This window comes from Leucoraja erinacea, chromosome 1 (assembly GCF_028641065.1).
Source record: "Leucoraja erinacea ecotype New England chromosome 1, Leri_hhj_1, whole genome shotgun sequence".
Classification (NCBI taxonomy): Eukaryota; Metazoa; Chordata; class Chondrichthyes; order Rajiformes; family Rajidae; genus Leucoraja; species Leucoraja erinaceus.
The window spans coordinates 104,751,820-104,772,697 of NC_073377.1; the positions used below are offsets into that span (position 1 = coordinate 104,751,820).

Consider the following 20,878-nt stretch of genomic DNA (forward strand, 5'->3'; position numbering starts at 1 on the left):
TGTTCAAGTACAAACAAATGCCTCAAAACTCATTGGCCAGCGGTTCATTCTACTGCAAGACAATGGTCCCAAACATACTGCTAAAGCAACAAAGGAGTTTTTCAAAGCTACAAAATGGTCAATTCTTGAGTGGCCAAGTCAATCACCCGATTTGAACCCAAATGAGCATGACTTTTATATGCTGAAGAGAAAATTGAAGGGGACTAGCCCCCAAAACAAGCATAAGCTATAGATGGCTGCAATACAGGCCTGGCAGAGCATCACCGGAGAAGACACCCAGCAACTGGTGATGTCCATGAATCGCAGACTTCAAGCAGTCATTGCATGCAAAGGACATGCAACAAAATACTAAACATGACTACTTTCATTTATATGACATTGTTGTGTCCCAAACATTATGGTGCCATGAAATGGGGGGACTATGTATAAACACTGCTGTAATTTCTACATGGTGAAACCAAAATGCATAAAAATGGCCTTTATTAAAATCTGACAATGTGCACTTTAACCACATGTAATTTTTCTATTACAAATCTCAAATTGCAGAGTACAGAGGCAAATAAATAATGATGGGTCTTTATCCCAAACATTGTGGAGAACACTGTAGATATACATTTAGAGAGTTTGTTTGGTCTGTCTTTGATTAGCAGGGGTTAGCAGGAAGCCAACATTTGACTTTTGTTAGAAAGTAAACATAATTTGCACAGATGCTCTAACCCTTTATTTTTATTGGAAATGTTATATTCTACTACTCATGTTCAGGTTATCTGATAATTTAAACTATATAACTTAATTAACAACCAAAGTGATATAGACAGTTATATTTATTTTGGATTTAATTATGTCCTCTGCATTATTTAGCACTAGAAGTAATCTTGAACCGTCAAAATTATATTGTATTGTAAACTGTAGAAAGGAAGTCTTAAAAACACAAAATGCTGCCGATCCTCAACATGTCAGGCAGCATCTGTGAAGAGGGACATAGTTAACATTTCAAGTCATTGACGATAGTGATTAGATTTCATGCTCTCGAGAATGTTTCATTGGCCAAAATCATTAAAGTCTGCTTCCCTCTGCAGAATAAAATAATTTTGTATTCTACATCTCATGATCAGGTTATCTGATAATTCAAATAATCCAGACCATACAATTTAATAAACAACCAAAATAATATAAATAATTTAATTTATTTCAGATCTATTTATCAATTCTGTATAATTTCGCAGATGCTCAGTCTGCCCATTGAATATCTCCAACTTTTTCTGGGGTGTTTTCAGATCGTCATCATCTGCAGTTTTTTAGCCTTTAAAGTAGAATTGAAGAAATCCATAAACTTTGCAAACATTTTAAATTTCATATTTTATTTTGAAGATGTTTTGCAACTATTCTTTCCATGTACTACAACTTACTTCAAAAGATTTATCTGTGTAAAAATAGTGTTGTGGTTAATAGATATGTTTGTTTCACAGGGCATTTAAAACCAGTATCTTCACCTCATGGACCTTCCATTCCTCTTGGTCACCCACCACCTTCTCCAGCGCAATTCAGCCAAACTAGCCTCCAGAATGGAGTATATAATCCAGGAAACCAAATGTCAAGGTATTTGCCAAATCCTGTAAAATAATTGTATAAAACACCATTTCACACATACATGCTACTGTGCTTGATTTAATTTAAAAAAACTGAATTTATCTTAAAAGGGTAATCTAAGCATGCTTCATTTTTTTTGAGTAATTACCGTGCCTCCCTGGCAATCAATCATAAGTAATAATTAAAGACACTATGGTTTCCAACTCTGGTTTGATTTAGACCCGGAGGTTTTATTACTCAGATGCTTTCATCTGTCTGCCCAAAAGTTTAAAGCAGATGTGAGCAGCAAGTATTTTAACACAGATGATGGTGGGTGCCTGGAATGTGCTGCCAAGTATGATGGTGGGGACTGATATGAAGGTGGCATTAAAGAGGCTTTTAGCACGACACATAGATATGCAGGGAATGAAGGGATATGGATAATGTGCAGGCACAAGAGAAATATTCATCTCAGCATCATGTTCATTGTGGGTTGAAGGGTCTATTCTTGTGCTGTACTGTTCTGTGTTCTAGGTTCTATCTATGTTTATATTTAATGTTATTTGTCATTTGCAGCTATGCCGCTTCTTCTCCAGGCAGTGCTCAGCCTCCTTCCTTCCAATCCCATGGCTCCCACCCACAACCAATGTACCAGAATACTGCACCTGCTTCATTCACACAGCAAGTCGTCAGTCAAATTGGTGCCATGAAAATAGGTGGCTACGGTAAGCTTACTAGCTATGTACTGCAACAAACCAGTTGAATATTTGTTTGGATGTATAGGGAAGTGGGAGTGAAGTGAAATAGCGACACTGAATGAAAGACTTTCTCATGTTTTTATATTTCAAAGGATTTTGGCCCAAGATAGTTTCTCTGCAGTTGTTCCCTGTTGGCTCTCTCAGCATACAATTTCCTCAGCCTTTTGAACTGTGAGGACAAAAGGGCACAAGAAAGGAATTAGATGAAATTGGCATATTTTTTAAAGCAATGTGTCCTCACTTCCATGTGGAATGTGATATTTCCCTGAGGTATATATATATGCTTTGATGAATATTCCCCTGCCCGTCTACTTTAAACAATCAAAGGGAACAAGGGGAACTCATTTTACTATCCTGTGGTGATTCTGGGATGTCTAAGACCTTAATAAAACAAAGTGAGTGTACTGCTGACATGACACAAGCATCTCAGAACCTCAACAATTGTGCACAATTTTTTCATCTTAATGTACAGAACATAATTCACTCCTCGAGAATTCATGCAACTCAAACATGACTTGTCTTTAATCATGTCTCTTTAATCTACAAATGTTTAGTTTGGATGAGATTTCTGAAAACTTAAGAGGAAGTTTATTGTGTGCAATGTAAGTTCAATAATGTGAGTTAAAGAAAACTAATTGAAACCAATGTTTTAAACGTTGTAAAGTGTTGGATTTATAGGAAAATGTTTATATCCATAGTTCTAAAATAGAGTTTAGAGTAATCTTTGGTGATTTCATTTAAAAAGTCACACACACAAATATAAGACGATTAATAAAAGAATCAGAGGCAAAATTAGGAAACTGTTTAAAGTAACAAATGATTATAAAGGACCTCCTGATAGGACTGGTTCATTGGTTGCTGTAATTGTTCACCAATGAGCAGATGAGTGGAAGGATCTAGGAGGAGTTGCATATGGAGAGAATAAAATCAAATAAAATTACTGCAAATTGCTGCTTTATGATCAGTGCTGACTTGGGCCAAGGGATCTGTGTTGAAAGGACAGGCAACTGAAAGGTTACTATCACCCATCTAAATGAGTGGAGATGTTTTCTAAATAGTCTTCCAATCTACATTTGGTTTTTCCAATGTTGAGGTGCCAACTCCTGGCTGGGGATCATATTAGAGACAGTGCTGACAATATAGACATGGAAATCAATTCCCCCCACCCAAAAAAATCAGGCCCAAGGAAGGTTTTTAAAGATTTGAGATGAATAGCTCTAGAGTGTGACCTTAGAGTTTGTACCATAGATAGCGTCTGTTCTAAATTCATTGTGTAAATTGTTCTTAAAAAATGAAGCCTCGTATAATGTACTTTTGAAATAATGTAAGACTCTCCTTGTTTTTCATTGTGTCAAGATTATTTATTTATGTTCACTGGAACCTCCACTGGCAGTTAACTTTTGCAAATATCACTTATTACACATATTTATATATGATTAAACATTCATTTGTCAAAATGTCACCCCATAAACATAGGGCAAATTCAGTTATCATTTCTGAAATTGTTAAAAATTCCTCTCAAATTTCAAGCTTTTTTTCTTACTCCAAACATTTATTGATGGGTGGGGGTCTTTTGTGAAGGAAAGGATTACTGATACCCCAGTGAAGAAAATAAAGGGTCACATGCCTAATCTCTCCTACAGAGAGAGGGAGGGAGAGAGAGAGAGAGAGAGTCCTTGTGTAAATTGCTCATGTGATTGTTTGGCAAAGCTCCAAGAGTTCATGCACTTAACTCCCGCTAAGTTATACACAAGGCTTATCTCTCACTGAGGCCAAACCCCACGGTCTCTTGCATTTCTGTAGTTCTTCTTGTATCCCGTCAGTATGAGTTAAAATCTTCTGAGGCATGTGGACAAATCTCTGACGTCTCACTCCTGCACTCATTTGACTTATTTGGTTGAGACAGTTTGAAGGAGGACTGAAAAGAAACCTGCTTTTAGCAGGTATTTTTGATCGGTTTAAGTTTCATGAAATGTCCAGTAGATTCTTTTGTTTATTTATTCTTTTTAAAAAAAAATAATCTGGACAATGATGGCAAAACCAGCAATTATTGTCCATCCCTAATTTCCCACAGGAAGATGATGACCCACTTTCTTGATCATCCACAATCCTTCTACTGTGAATTTGGATGGGGAGCTATAGGTGCCAGTGAGGCAATGCTGATATATTGCTCATTAAGGTGGTGTTCCTGTGCGTTCAATGCTTTGAATCTTCGTTTAGGAAATGCTTTCAGAGGAGTCTTAGAGAGGAACTGTGGTTTTAAGTGTTAACGGTGTTTGATGGTATACCAATCAAGTGGACAACTTTGTCTGGAATGGTGTGGAATTCGTTGAGTCCTGTGGGAACTGCCCTCGTCTAATAAGTTGAGATTGTTCCCTGGAATTCCTGCTTTGCCTTGTTAACAAGGGGAAGGCTTTGGACCATCAGGAGATGATTCTGGTCCGGTTGAATTTTATGTCAATATTGCCTCTCAAATGTGACAATGGGGAGCTCAACAACAGTATTGCTATCAATGACAAGGGTAGGTGGTTAGCTGGTCGTTGTACATGGCCATTGGTCTGGTACTTCTGTAGTACTTGTTGTTTGACACTTATTAAGCTATTCCTGCTGTAAACATGAACTGTTTCATTTGCTGAAAGTTACAAAACGTAATGAATATTGTGCTAGCACCAGTGGTCACTCACTTCTGACGATATGGTGAAAATAAAATTATGGACGAAGCAACTGAAGGTGGTTAGGTTTAGTTTAGTTTAATTGATTGTCACATGTACTAAGATATAGTGATAAGCTTTTGTTTGCTAACCAGTCAAGAAAAGACTATGTATGAAAACAATTAAGCCACCCACAGTGCAAAAATAAAGGATAAAGGACACAAAATGTTGTACAAAGGTATAACATAGAGTCTGATTAAGAATGTTCATAGGTCTCCAATGAGGTAAATAGGAGGTCAGGACTGCACTCCAGCTGATGAGAGGATCGTTCAGTTGCCTGCTGACAGCTAAGAAGAAACTGTTCCTGAATTTGTAGACATATGTTTCAAACATTTGTATCTCCAGCCTGATGGGAAAAGGGGAGAAGAAGAGGGAGTGACTGGAGTGAGACTGGTCCTTGATTATGCTGGAGGCCTTGTCGAGGCAGCGTAAAATGTAAAAGCAATAGTTGGAAGGGAGGCTAATTTGTGCGATGGTCTGGGCTATGCCCACGATTCTCTGCAACTTCTTGCCGTCTTGGATGGAGGCTTTGATACATCCCGATATGATGCTTTCTATGGCTCGGGCGGGCCCAGGGCTCTGCCTTGAGGAATTCCTGCACTGGTGTGTGGTTAAGGTCACATCATCTTCCTTTAACTTCATGATTCCAACCACTGGAATTATTTTACCCATGTCCATTGTTTTCAGTTTTAACAGCACTCCTTAATGTCGAACTCAGTGAGATGTTGCCGTTTCGACACCGACTCTCTACCCACCACAGGGGTTCAGTTGCTTGGTTCGTGTTTGATCCAAGACAAATTATCAGCATATCAATTAGCAAAAAACAAATGGCTGGAGTAATTCAGTGGGTCAGGCAGGTCCAGGGTTGAGGGATGGATGATGTTATGAGTAGAAGCCCTGCATCAGGACCTGTAACCACCACTCTATCTCCACAGATACTGTCTGACCCGTTGAGTTCCTCCAGTAGTTTTTTTGGCTCCAGATGAGAGCATCTGCAGTCTCCTGTGTGGGCATTTCCATTGGGCTCTGTTTAAAACTGTTCCTTGTTTAGTAGGCTCTTCACAAGCACCATCGCAAAATGACCCATCACTACCTGGACCTCCGCTCCAGCCTTCATTCCAAGGATCTCACCCACAACAGCGTTTGCCTCATATTTCATCTCCACCATCCCAAGGAATGTCTGTTGCCCCTGCTGTCCCTTTAGCTACAATGCCACCTGGAGGAGCTGTACCTCCCCCTCCAGGAATGAACATCAACCACGCTGGACTCAATCAAGGCAGCATTGGCTATCAGCAGATTCCCGGTCAGCCTCCCATGGCTGGGTACCCACCACAGCAAGGTAAACACTCGTTTTATTAATTTTATTGACTTTATTAACAAACTGTTATTCCGCCTGAAGACTGAAATGTTGCTGTCTCAGATCTTGCCCTTTAGAATCTTAAGCAGGGACATTGTGTGTATTCAGATACAGGTGCACAACCTTTTATCCGAAGTTCCAAATAACGAAAACCTCCGAATAGCGACATTTTTTCAGTCCTTGAAGAAAGGTCCTTGAAAACGTTCACCGAGGGCGGCCCGCAGAGGTGAAAGCGGAACCTCCGGTCGGTCCTCGAAGAAAGGGGAACTAAATCCCCATTCATAAAAGAGAAGGTGAGGGTATATTGCGCGGGAGGGTTAATAATTGACAATCTGCTGCTGCCTGCCCGCTAAGTTAAAAAGTTCCCACGGTAGACTCACGATACACAGTGTATCGTGAGTCTTGCATGAGAACTTTTTAACTCAGCGTGCAGGCAGCAGCAAATTGTCGCTCCCTTAAGTTTCACCCCACCTACACCCCTCTGCTTCCAGGCCATGTGTGTGACCCCTTCCCTCCCCTCCCCAGCTCCCCGCCCATTGCACCGGCGCGGGGGTTTTGCACTGTCTTCACGTCGGAGCCAGTGCCAATCACCGGAGACGTCAGGACCAACGGGACACCGGCCCCCAGGCCCACTGCAAGCATGGAGATCATAGAGACCCACAGCCAGCAGCAGCCCAGCCCCGTTCCAATTCCAGAGGAACACGCTCCCCGTAGGGACAGAAGCTGATGGTGTGCAAGGTGCGTCTTGGTGTTGAGGTTACGGATGAGACAAAGCTCGGGCTGTGACGTCTCAATTAGCAATGTACAGGAGCTGAGACTGGCTGTGGGGTTGTTTGCAGTTGCAGAGGGAGGGGGCAAGGGCGGTACAGTTCTCAGTCTCAGCTCCAGTCCAGAGGGGTGACCGGAGACGTCAGGACCAACGGGACACCGACTGCAAGCACGGAGATCCCGGAGACTCACAGCCAGCAACAACTCTAGCCCAGCCCCGCTCCAACTCCAGAGGAACCCGGGTTGCGGATGAGGGGGCGCAGCTCGGGCTGTGGGCGAACTGCCACTTGTCGCAGTAGCGGCCCATCGGGGAGCGGGTTCCTGTTGGTCTCTGACGTCTCCGGCCATCCCCCTGGACAGGAGCTGAGAGACGTCAGGACCACCAGAAGCACCATCCCCGATGGGCTGCTACGGCGACAAGTGGCAGTTCCCCACAGCCCGAGCTGCTCCCCCTCATCAACACCGACCCCCAGGCCCACTGCAAGCACGGAGATCCCAGAGACCACAGCCAGCAACAACTCTAGCCCAGCCCCGCTCCACCTCCAGAGGAGCTCGGGTTGCGGATGAGGGGGCGCAGCTCGGGCTGTGGGCGAACTGCCACTTGTCGCCGTAGCGGCCCATCGGGCAGCGGATTCCTCTGGAGTTGGAGGGACAGGGAGACACAGCGGCTTTTGAGAATGGTGGGCAATCACTTCCAAAGTTCTGCCCACACAGTCAGTACACCTCTCCTACACTTGTCTCCCGCACTAAGATTATCTCGCAGAGAATGATCCCAGCCTAACCCTCCCTATTCTCTCCTATTCTGCAAGAAAAAACTACATTGAAGACTCAAACTCGCGATCGAGTAACTGCCGGGATCGAGGCGCAAACTCGCGACCTTGCGGATATGAGCCGAGCACTCTACCACTGAGCCAGCCGTTAAAATCTACGCTAAAAATCTTCCATTCCGAAAGCCGAAAAATTCTGAATTACGAAAAGTGTCTGGTCCCAAGGCTTTCGGATAAAAGGTTGTGCACCTGATACTACGATATTGTTTAATGATTGCTCAGGGGTTTTCGTGCTTGGGACTTGTTCACCCTGTAATCACAATTACATTCTGAAAAGGTAACTTTGCTGTTGCAACATGTGTAATTTAAACATCTGTAAATATATTATTTAGACATGCTGCCCCATTAAATCCTCAAGTCCTTAGGAAACATTTACACCCAATGGATTACTTTTAGAAGTAGTTCCTACAACTAAATTGTAGTCAATGTGGATGAAAAACAAGCTGCTGAGCAGTTCACTACATCAGGCTGCATCTGTGGTGGGAAATGGACAGATTGGAACCCTTCTTCGGAATGATGGTGTGGGGGGAGATAGTTGATTGACATACATTTTACAGTGGTGCAGCGAAATGGAGACACAAGAGACCATCTATCTCCCCTCTGCTCCATCAGTCTGAAGAAGAGACCCGACCCAAAATGTTGTCTGTCCACTTCCCTCCACAGCTGCTGCCTGACCTAATGAGTTTGTTTTGTACAATGTTGGGGTTCACAGAAAATACACAAAATGATTTGATATTAATCTGGTTGTAGCTATCACTTCAGCTTGTTTGTTAATAATAGCTAATCAGGAAGGTTATCTACTTCAATAAAGTGCATTTGAAACTGATACAGTACTTAATATATGAGTTTTAATATTCTACCATATAAAGTTTTAATAATCTACCATATGTTTTAATAATCTACCACATAAAGTCTTGCCTTGGGTGTGGGTTAATGGTGAAGGAGGTCAGTGGGAAGGGACTGTGATGGTTTAGCTGCATAATTAGTCATTACTTTTCCGTACACAATCAAATCATAAGGAATTAATTTCAAGGCTGGACTTTTGCTGATATATCTTCTTATAGCTGTAATTTGTGGAAGATTGGAAGAAACTTTGGACAATCGGCAGGAATTAATGTTTCTGCAATGTTTCACTGAAATTAAGATGTAGGAGAACCTATGGATAAATATTACCCATACATTGAATTCAATCGTTAACTGGGAAGGCTTAGTGGACCAGAATTAAAGACCGGTTCACTCTAGTAGCAATGATCTCCACATGAGACCATTGATATGATGAGAACCATACAGTCAGTCATCTTAACTGTTTTGACTCACTCACACATATGGTAAGTTTTATAGATCTTTCACGTTAGAAAGGAATTTCAGTAAAATCACCACTACCAGTAATAGTACTTCAATAAATCACAAACTGATTTTAAGAGATGGAGAAAACATGGAACAAGAAAAATAAGAAAACATTGGATTTGAAAATGAAATTATTTAGCTGTTTAGTATTTCAGTTCTTTAAAAGATTATAAGTTCAACAAATTGCATTTATGAATAAAATGCAATAATTATTGAGCTGTTACAGTTAATTAGTACTTTGTGAAATGGATTTTGTAGAAGTTATCATGGTGATCAGAGTGGTTAAGCAAGAAGATACTGCTCATTGTTTAGGTTTCAGTGTAGTTTAGCTTAGTTCAGTGTAGTTTAGGTTAATTTAGTGTAGTTTAGTTTAGAGACACAGCCCTGGAAATAGGCCGTTCGGCCCACTGAGTACATGCAGACCATTGATCACCCATTAACACTATTCTGTTATCCCACTTTTGCATCCATTCCTTACACACCAGGGCCAATTTTACAGAGACCAATTAACCTATAAATCCACCTGTCTTTAGGATATAGGAGGAAACCAGAGCACTTGGTGGAAACCCATGTGGTCACAGGGAGAACATACAAAATATACAGTCAGCGCCCAAAGTCAGGATCAAACCCGGGTCTCTGGCGCCGTGAGACAGCAGCTCTATCGGATCAGAGAGGAAAGAGTTATAGGGAAAGCTTTGAATTTTAACTGGTTATAATTAGTGCCTGCTTATAACATGAGCAACACCGTATTACCATTCAGAAATTCATGTAAAATTAGATTGCATGAATTACGAATGGTAATCAAGTATTATCAAAGACTTTCCAAACAGTGGCACAATGCACAGTGGTTAACACTGATGCCTCGCAGCTCCAAAGACCTGGGTTAGATCCTCACCTTAGCAGTTTGCATGTTCTTGTGACTGTGGGTTTCCCCTGGATGCTTCTGTTCCCTCTCACATGTGAAAGACATGTTTGTTGGTTAGCCAATTAGCTAATGCAAAATGTGGGTGGGTGGTAGGAGAATTGTAGATGAGGTGAAAGTGCAGTTGAGTAAATAGAAATGTGAGTCAAAAAAACAAACTTAGTGTTATAGGGGCCTGATGGCTGGTGCAGGCACAATGGCACGAAGGATCCGAGTTGGATAAAAACATATACATTACATAAATTACTAATATGTAGTGAGTATAAATTATAGTAAATAATTAGTAGCATATTGTTTATTGACAAATACTGACGTTGTCAACTGTCCATCAGCTTCTTAACCCAGATGAAGAAAGTTCATGGACAAGTAGTTAATTCTCCCTTCAAATGCAGAGCTGACATTGACACCTAAGATCCAGTAATTGCAATAAAGACCATCCTCAAAGGATTCCTTTAACATTTGCCCTGTTTATGTTGAATACGTTTAACATACTGAGTCTGAGAGCTGTTGCATCCTATATTATACTCGTCAGGCGGAATTTTCCATGGATGTTCTCCCAGTCTACCATAGTTTGTGAAAGATCAGCAGAGATCATAGAAAAACTCTAACATGTTAATATATTTGGTGTGTTGTGTGCAGTTCTGGTTGGCAGGATGTGGAGGCTTTGGGAAGGGTACAGAAGAGATGGCCCAGAATGCTGCCTGGATTAGAGAGTATTTTCTGTAAGGAGAGGTTGGACAAACTTGGATTCATTTTCCAGGAGCGTCAGAGGCTTATGGGAGTCCGGATGGAAATATATTAAACTATGAGATGCATAGATAGGATAAACAGTTACAGTTGGATGATCAGCCATGATCATATTGAATGGCGGTGCAGGCTCGAAGGGCCGAATGGCCTACTCCTGCACCTAATTTCTATGTTTCTATGTTTTTTTCCAGGAAAAAGTCAAAAAAGAGCTTTATTGTGACGGGCAAAATTTAAAAGATGTGTGGGATATGTTTATTAAAGAGAGAGTGGTGGATGACTGGTCTACAATGCCAGAAATGGTGGTGGAAATGGACATGATAGTGGCATTTAAGAGGCTTTTAGATGGGCACATGGATATGCAGGAGATGGAGGAATATAGATCACTGTGCCGGCAGGAGAGGGATTAGTTTAACCTTGCTTTGTGTTCAGCACAGGCATTATGGGCCAAAGGATCTGCTCCTATGCTATACTGTTCTATGTGCCACATGGCCAGAGTGCCAGTTGATTCCGAGTTAGAATAACAGATGGGAAGAACGTATAAAAGAGATTTCAGACACAGTTGCCGTAAATTCACAATATTGATTTAAGTGACTTAAAAATGTTTATCAAATTAAGTTACATTCTCTCTTTTTGATGTGTGAGGCTGTTGAAGCTCTTCATTTCCAGTTCTCCCAGTAATGAAACCGAGGAAAATTTAAATTTTGATGTTGAAATGTAAATCTGTTCATCGATAGTTTGTGCAGCGTCATGTTTTAGTGCACTGCTTGATTTTAATGAAAATTAAATCAATACCAGAAATTCGGGATTAGAGCATGGTTCGAGAAATCTACAATTTTCTTTCCGAGTTCCACAATGAATCCAGTGTATGAATGAGGTTCCCAGATATCTCAGTATCAGCCAATAATGTGCAACACAAATCCAGATTTCCATGTGTGATGTAGTAGGCCAGTGTAGGGTTTTAATCTGCCCATGTGTCTTACAGTTCCTCTACATGGCTTAAAGAAGACACGTGGGTGGCACTGTGGCACAGTGGTAGAGATGCTGTCTTACAACGATTGCAGCGCCAGACACCCGGGTTCGATCCCTGGTGGCTGAGATCTTACTGGTTTATAAAATAATGATGGGCATAGATAAAGTTAACAGCTGCAGTTTGTTCCCCAGGGTAGGGCAGTCAAGAACTAGATGGCATAGTTTTAAAATTAAAGGAAAATTATTTAAAGGGGTCCTGAGGAGCAACATTTTTACACAGCAGGTAGTAGGTAAATGGAATGAGCTGCAAGAGAAAGTAACATTTAAAAGGCAATTGGGTAGATGTATGGTAGAACAGTTTGGAGAGATATGAGCCAGGCACTGGCAAATGGCACTATCTCAGTTAGGACACCAGGTCAGTATGGATGAATTCACTGAAGAGCCTGTTTCTGCACAGCATTATCTCTGCTTCTCTACTAAACAAACTGAAGGCTGGTGCTGGGAATTAATCTCTGTGAGATCTCCTTTAATTTACTTACTCTCCTTCATTTGTGAAACACCAACCCTCAAGCTGGCAATATAAGATGAACCCCACCCCCTCCCATCTACACTAATCACCTGATTAGACGTCTCCACTGATCACTCAATCGTACACCAGACTCAAATGCACTGATTGCCTGACTGGCATTAGAGGCTTCTCCTTCCAGCACCTACCCCCCCCCCCCCCCCCCCCCCCCCCACCCCCCCCCACCCCCCCACCCCCACCCACCCCCACCCCCCACCCCCCCCACAACAACTTCCCATAAACTCCTCTGGCCTTGGATTACTTTCTTGTACCTGACATCAGCACAATGGAGGAGTAAAGGTAATCTCCGAGAGTCATATAGCATGGAAACATCCCTTCGGCCCAACTTACCCACGCCGACCAACATGCCAACTGTATAAATTAGTCCCACCTGCCTGCTTTTGGCCCATATCCCTCTAAACCTATCCAATCGATATATCTGTCTAAATATTTCTTAAACATTGCAATAGTACCCGCCTCAACTACCTCCTTCGGCAGCTTGTTCTGTACACCCACCACCATTTATGTAAAAACTAAAGTTACCCCTCATGTTCCCAATAAATGTTTCCCCCCTCACCTTAAACCTAAGTTCTCTGGTCCTCAATTCCCCAACTCTGGGCAAAAGACTTTGTGCATTTACCGAATTGGATCACAGGCTGTACTGAATCATGTTGCCCAAATGCTGATTAATATGCATATCCAGGCATGGAAGAAATTCATAGAATTGCAGAAGGGTCAGCAGAGTGCAAGAGTTATCCAGCTTGCCTCTCTCCCCATAGCCCTCTGCATTTTTTCCTTTTATTTCCCCATAGAACTATTGAAAATTCTTATTCCTCATATCTGTATATTCTTGATTCTCATCATTTGCTGTGGAAAAAATACCTTTCAAACATTTACCTTCATTCTTGTCGCCAAGTTCTTGATCCTTCAGTCAATGGGAATAGGTTTTTTCCTGTCTGTTCATGATATTATCAATTCGATCTTCTCCTTTTGCTCAGAGGAGAACTATCTCCACTTCTTGTATGTTCATGCAATTAATGTCCGTAATCCTTGGAATAACTCGTTACTCTTTCCTGCACCCTCTCAAAAGTCTTCACATTTTTCCTGAAGTGTGCAACCTAGATCTGGACACATAACTCCAGTTGCTGTTGAGCCAGTGATTCATGGAGATTTGCCATGACTTCCTCGCTTTTACACTTTCATACTCCGCATCTCTATTTATAAAACCCAGGATTCAGTGTTGGCTGCAACCACTTCCACGAATCATGTAAATGATTTGCATACACATATCTGTTCCTTCATCCTGCATGGAGTGGTGCCCTCCAGTTTAAATTGTCTCTCCTTCTTCCGATTCAAATTTAATTTTTTTTCTGCATTAAATTTCATCTATCTAATGTTTGCTCATTCTGCCAGTTTGCCTATATCCTTTTGAAAACTATTATTATTCTCCTCAATTCATTTTGCTTCCAAGTTTAGTGGTGTCTGAAAATTTGAACACCCTGTACACCCAAGTCCAAGTCATTCATATATATCAAGAAAACACTGTTCTGACTCACAGGGAGCATTATTGTCATCTTGCACCAGTCTGAAAACCTGCCATTTGCAACTGCTTTCTATTTCCTGTCACTTAGTCAACTTTCTATCCGTAGGATTAATGCCCCTTTTTGACATGACTTGTTATCAGCCGCACATAAAGCATTTTATGAACCTCCTCTTAAAAATCTGCATATTCATCAATTGCATTTTGCTTGCTGAGTTGCTCTGTTACATTATTAGAAAGCTCAAGCTTTTTAAGATGGATTTACCTTTAACAAATCTATGCTGACTTTGGATAACCAATTCACAATTACCCAAGTAACTGCTAATTCTGTAAATTTTTGTTTTCAAACCGCTGAGGTTATAAATTTACTGGCCTGCTGTTGCATTTGTAATTTTCCAAACCTCAGGCACCTCTCCCATATCTACAGATATTTGAAAAATTATGCCCTTACTCCCTTAGCAATGCAAGATGCATTCCATCTGAACCATATGGTTTGTTCATTTTAAGTACAGCTGCATTTTTTGTATCTCTTTATCAATTTTTAAAGCATTAATATTAATTAGGAGACACAAGATTTCAGATGCTAGAATCTTGAGCAAAAAACAAACTGCCGGAGGAACCCAACTGGTTAGGCAGCACCCGCTGAGTTCCTTCAACACTTCATTTTTGGAGAAGTATGTCCATTACATTTTCTGTTGCTAAATAGTTATTTCTAAAGATGGACCTGCCCCCATCCTCCATTATTAGACATCCTTTTTGTCCTTCGGTCTCACTTTTCTCTTTATCTGTTTACTGTAAACAACCTGTGATCAGACATGATCACAGTGAACGGCAGTGCTGGCTTCAAGGACCGAATGGCCTACTACTGCACCTATTGTCTTTTGCCTGTGAAAGACTTTTGGACTCTCTTTTATATTTGTTGATGTACTCGCATTCTCTTGGCTCGACTTGTTTCACTTTTACCTTCCCTTTAACTTTGTATAAGCAGCTTTGTTCATAGTTGTGTTATCAGTCTGATCCCTTTTTCTGCTTAATTTTGTCCCAGCATCTTTGATTATCTGGCTTTCATGGCACAACTTCCTAATGGGAATATGCATAGACTGTACCCAAATTATTATTTCCTTCAGGACGGCTCGTAGCTCATTTCCAGTTTTGCTTTCTTATTGAAAATTTTATTCCATTTTCCCATTAGAATTAATTATTCTCTTGTTGTCTATTTTCTTTACCTTAGAATGACCTATATTTTTTCTCACAGTTATTAGAAAATCCCAAAGTACTATCATCACCATTCTCTGTGGTCTCTGACTGATATTTGCTCCACTTAGCCTGCTTCCCTCCTCTTTGAGCTGGAAATATACAGATCTATAATGTTCTCTTGAAAATTCCATTTGATTTTTCTCTTAATTTATTATCATCCTGGTCTATATAAGGATAGTTGATGTCATGATACTCTATGCCTTCTGTACTTCTCTGCAACTTCCCTTCAAGTTTGTTCCTCTGTTCTTCCCACTAATTGGGAATGTACAGGGAGGAAGTAAAACAACTAGTGGACTGGTGCGGCAAAAATAATCTAGAATTAAATGTCGACAAAACGAAGGAGATGGTTGTCGACTTCAGGAGGGCGCAGCCAAAATACACACCCCTCAACATCAGTGGAGAGAGTGGAGAGCATAAAGTTCCTCGGTGTGCAAATTACAGACAGCCTCATCTGGTCCAGGAACACCACTGGGACCGTCAAACGGGCCCATCAGCGACTGCACTTCCTGAGGAAACTAAAACAGGCCTCACTCTCCACCAACATCCTCAGGACTTTCTACAGGGGTACGGTGGAGTCTGTACTCACGTACTGCATAAATACGTGTTACTCCTACTGCAACTGCTCGGACAGGAAGGCTCTGCAGAGGGTAGTGAGGGGAGCAGAGGGGATCATTGGCGTCTCCCTACCCTCGGTACAAGAACTGTTCCAGAGCCGCTGTCTGAAAAAAGCTCAGAGAATTGCTAAGGACAAACTGCACCCCCTCCACATACACCTGGATCTCCTGCCATCAGGCAAGAGATATCGAAGCATCAAAGCCCAGACTACAAGACTGCTAAACAGCTTCCTACCACAGGCTGTGAGGCTGCTAAACAGTCACTCTGTACTCAGTCACTTGATTCTGCGGCTTGGCACGGCCACTTTAATAACTGGCACTGGCCACTTTAATAACTGGCACTGGCCACTTTAATAACTGGCACTGGCCACTTTAATAACTGGCACCGGCCACTCAAATCAGCTGCCCCGGACATTTTTATGATTGGTTTATTGTATTTTAACGTTGTGTTTTACCTGCTTTTAACTATTTATTTATACTGTTCCATCAGGGACTGGATTGTTTTTAGTGTTATTATGTGTGAAACGTTTTAAATTTCATGTGCGATGCTCCGCTATTCCCTGGGAAACGTCTTTTAATTTTGCACTGTACAACTGTTGCTTGCAAGATGACAATAAAAGTTAGTTGATTGATTGATTGATTGAATTGGCAGTCTGTAGAATATTCCCAACCCTGCAATGCCACCTATTTTGTTGTCCAACACAAACCAAATAGATTCTGTCCTCAGTGTTCCAATATATTCTCTTTCTCCAGAACTGCGTTCTTCAACCTAACCACTCTCCTTTTCACTTACCTATCTCTACTGAACACATTAAGAAATAGTGAGTATGCAATTCTGCATTTTTAAACAGCTATCCATGAGTCCAACAATATCATGGCAGCACAGTGATACAGCTCATTGAGTTTTTACCACGGCTCTAGTGATGAGTTGAATCCTGATATCCAGTGCCGTCTGCATGATTTTCTTATGTTCTCCTTATGGGTTTCCTCTGGGTGCCTCAATTTTCTCCACCAACCCAAAGACGTTTGGATTAGTAGGTGAACTGACCACTGTAAAACACCCCTGGTAAATATACGTGTGGTGGAGTCTGGGGAGATATGTTGGGAACGTGGGGAGAATAAAATGGTTTGTATAAGATTAAAGTAGGGTGTTTATTGGGTAGTGTGGACTCAGTAAGACGAAGGGCCTGTTTCCACACTATGACTGGATGACTATTATTATCATCAGCTAGGTCGTTAATTTGACTGTGACTCTCCAACAGGAACTAATTGCCCTTTGTGTTGACACACATACTCTGTAAACTTTAGACCTTGTACTCTTGTTTAGTCTGCTCTTATCTACTACTGCACTATTTTTTGTTCTAAAGCAATCTGCTTCAAGCCAGGGTTGCATGAAGATAGGCTGTAAATAAGGTCATCCAGTGAATGTTTAGAGATCCAGAGGGTGAGAAGCTGAACAAAATCAATGAAATGATGGCAGATTGAAAACACAGCAAAAAGAACGTTAAACATTGTACAGTACAGAGATGTGCCCTGGAAGTCTAGGCTCTGTGAATGAGGAGAGAAAAACGAGTCAAAATCACAATCCTGCTGTTGATTCAGTCAGAGAAAGTGAGTTATTGGAGGATGCAGAATTCAATATTTTGTCGCTGCAATGTGTTCAGGTGGAAAGCAAAGTAGCATACGTTGGGTCTCATTATAACATTGCTGGAACCAGAGAGAAATAGCTTAGAGCGAAATCAAGATGGAAACTTAAAGTGAGAGGCGTCAGGAAGCCTAAAAGATCTCTCTTGTCGATTGAACACATATGCTCTGCAAAGTGATCACATCCCCAATCTGCCTTTGATTTATCCAAAGTGCAGTAGATCACATTATGATCACAGAATGCAACGCACTAGATTGGAAGAACTGATTCACCTGGAAGAAGTCCAGGAAGAAATTGGAGGAACAGCACCTCATATTCCATTTGGGGAGTCTGCATCCTGGGGGCATGAACATCGAATTCTCCCAATTTTGTTAGTCCTTACTGTCTCCTCCCCTTCCTCAGTCCCCCTGCTGTCTCCTCCCATCCCCCAACCTTCGGGCTCCTCCTCCTTTTTCCTTTCTTGTCCCCGCCCACCCCCGCCCCCGATCAGTCTGAAGAAGGGTTTCGGCCCGAAACGTTGCCTATTTCCTTCGCTCCATAGATGCTGCTGCACCCACTGAGTTTCTCCAGCTTTTTTGTGTACCTTCGATTCTCCAGCATCTGCAGTTCCTTCTTAAACACCTGGAAGAAGTATTTGATTTCCTGTTTCTCTCTGGTGATGGAATGTCACTGAGGGTGGTGGAAGTTGCTGAAATGTAAGATTCACTTTGAAGATTCATGTATTTTCTTACCTTCCCCTGTATAATTATCCTGAATGCCTGGTTATAGTGGTGCCCAATTCATGGAATGTATTACATAAGGAACACTCAGCCTTCTAATGTTCCCCGTGATCCCTGTTGCCCTCAAACCCAGCCACATTTTATTGGCATATGAAATTACCCCCCTCAGATCTGTAGTAAACAAAATATAGTGGTGAATTTTATTGACTCAATATTTTAGCTTAAGGGCTCAGTTCAAACAGTTAAATTATTGAATGTTTATACCGACTTGCAATGGAATGAATAAAACCAAGAACAGCCAAATGCTGCTCTTAGTTAAAGATGTTTTACTCAAACATTATATGAGCCGAAAGTGTTTGTTTCCTTGGTTGTTTATAAAACAGAGTATACTTTTATACTTTTAGATGATCAGCCACAGATGGCTGTGGAGGCCAAGTGTCCAGTGTCAAGTGTCCAAGTGTCCAGAACAATGCATTTTTAAGGTAGAGATTGATAGATGTCAACGATTCTTGATTAGTACCAGTGTCAGGGGTCATGAGGAGAAGGCACGAGAATGGGGTTGAGAGGATAGTGGAGTAGACTAGATGGGCCGAATGGCCTAATTTTGCTCCTATATAACATCATTTGAACAAAAGTAGAATTTGTCTATGTTAAACTTAATGTAACTTTTAAAATCAATATTGTTTCTCTGAACAAAGTACACAAAATAGATAAAATATACAAGTGATCTAATTTACATAATCTTGTCTTTTTTGCTTCTTTTGGCCAGGAGGTATTTATGGAGGGCAGCAAAGGGGAGTTCAGCCCAATTACCCTGGTGCCCCTGGAACATATCCAGGGGCACCAGTAACTGGTGGACAGCTGGCTGGACCTCCGCAGAAGAAACTTGATCCTGACTCCATTCCTAGTCCAGTAAGTACAGTACAAACAGTACAATAAACAAAATACTTCATACATTATTATTATCCCCAGTTTTTCTTTGTCTCAATTACATTTTAAGCATGTAAATTCATTAAAATCCCTTGTGTCACTCTTGACAAGCACAATATATACGATAATATGGTCATAAAGAAACTTTGCAACAGTGTCACTACTGGAGCGGAACTGTCCTTATTCTTTCAAACAATTCTGATAGTTCTTCCTTTCTGTTACTCTTGACAGTTACTCCTGGCAATTATGAAATATGAAAAATAAGAAATATTGCCAATTCAGCATTTGTTTTGACCTTAGTTTGGGATTTTTAATCTGTTCAGGAGATATCAACTGTCGTTGCATCAAACAGTTTCACTGAAATCTCCCATGACTTTGCAGGCAGGTGTAGCTGTGACCACCCAATTTGGGGAAGATACAGTACCGGCTGTGTACTTGATTTTTCAGCCTCGGACACCTAGTCTGTAGTCAATGCTAAAAGGTTTAGTAGTTCAGGCATTTCCAATGAATCTACTTTAATAATGCTTCCAGAACTGACCTTCACTTGAATGGCTCCCAGTGGAAGCAGCATTGGCTGCAGTATCTTCCAAGTATGGTAGGAGTCTGAGCTCCAATCTAAATATTCCATTGCCTTCAGCCAACAATTTTGCGTCTGTGATACCTGCCAGACCCAGTCCGTTGTGATTTATTAACAATCCTTTTGGTTCAGTCATTTGTTCTTTGTTGGATGTCTTGTACTTTTATTTAAATGGACAAGGAAAACTTGGTCTTTAGAAAAGGACTGAAAAAATAGAATGTGCAAGAGGAGGACAAACGATGGCTTGGATTTTTCCCTTGATCTTCAGTGGAATGAATTGCAAATGTCTGTACATAGCATATAGAACACCTTAATGCAATCAAATGATGTTGAATTTCCAATTCATTTTCAATACCATTTTTTTATGACAATACAGGTGCACAACCTTTTATCCGAAAGCCTTGGGACCAGACACTTGTCGGATTTCGGACATTTTCGGATTTCCGAATGGAACATTTTTAGCGTAGATTAGGTAGGTAGCGCGGGCGGCTTGAAAAGTCTGGAGCAGCTGCCTCCTCCCCGGAGACCGGGAGAATCATTGTAAATCATTGCATAAATGTTAGTCAGTTAGTTTGGAGGGATTTTATGTGGTGGTGGTGGAGTAGGGGTGAAGGGGGAAACTTTAATTCTTAGTCCCCTACCTGGTCGGCGACTCCCAACCTCGCGGAGCTGGGGGCTCCGTCCGGCCGCGGGCGGCGCCGGTTGGAGCTCTGACCCCGGCAACTCTACCCCTGGCTGCGCGGCTCCAAATCCAGCGACGCTCCGCGAACGTTGGGAGTCGGCGGCCACAGCGCTCCGGTGCTTGCCGCACGGCGACCCGGTAAGGCATTGCTATCCCAGCGCTGCGATGCCGCCGACTCCCGACATTCGCGGAGCTGGGGCGTCCGGCCGCGGGCCGCGCTGGATTTGGAGCGCCTCGCAGCCAGGGGTAGAGTTGCCGGGGTAGGAGCTACAACCGGCGCCGCCCGCAGCCCCACCGGCCACAGTGCTGCGGAGCTTACTGCACGGCGACCTGGTAAGGCATCGACCGCTCCCCACCTCTCCGACCAGGTAGGG

General features: G+C 41.9%; 1 protein-coding gene across 2 annotated transcripts in view; it reads left to right on the forward strand.

Moving 5' to 3' along the window:
• Positions 1 to 20,878, forward strand: part of LOC129700275 (protein transport protein Sec24D-like) — a 147,380-nt gene that overhangs the window by 16,261 nt on the left and 110,241 nt on the right. The window contains exons 3-6 of one of the 2 annotated variants that reach the window (XM_055640624.1): positions 1,470 to 1,599; positions 2,146 to 2,294; positions 6,090 to 6,377; positions 19,085 to 19,227. In XM_055640624.1, coding sequence (XP_055496599.1) covers positions 1,470 to 1,599; positions 2,146 to 2,294; positions 6,090 to 6,377; positions 19,085 to 19,227 — 710 coding nt within the window. The remainder of the gene's footprint in view (positions 1 to 1,469; positions 1,600 to 2,145; positions 2,295 to 6,089; positions 6,378 to 19,084; positions 19,228 to 20,878) is intronic. The other variant, XM_055640629.1, reaches the window with a different exon arrangement.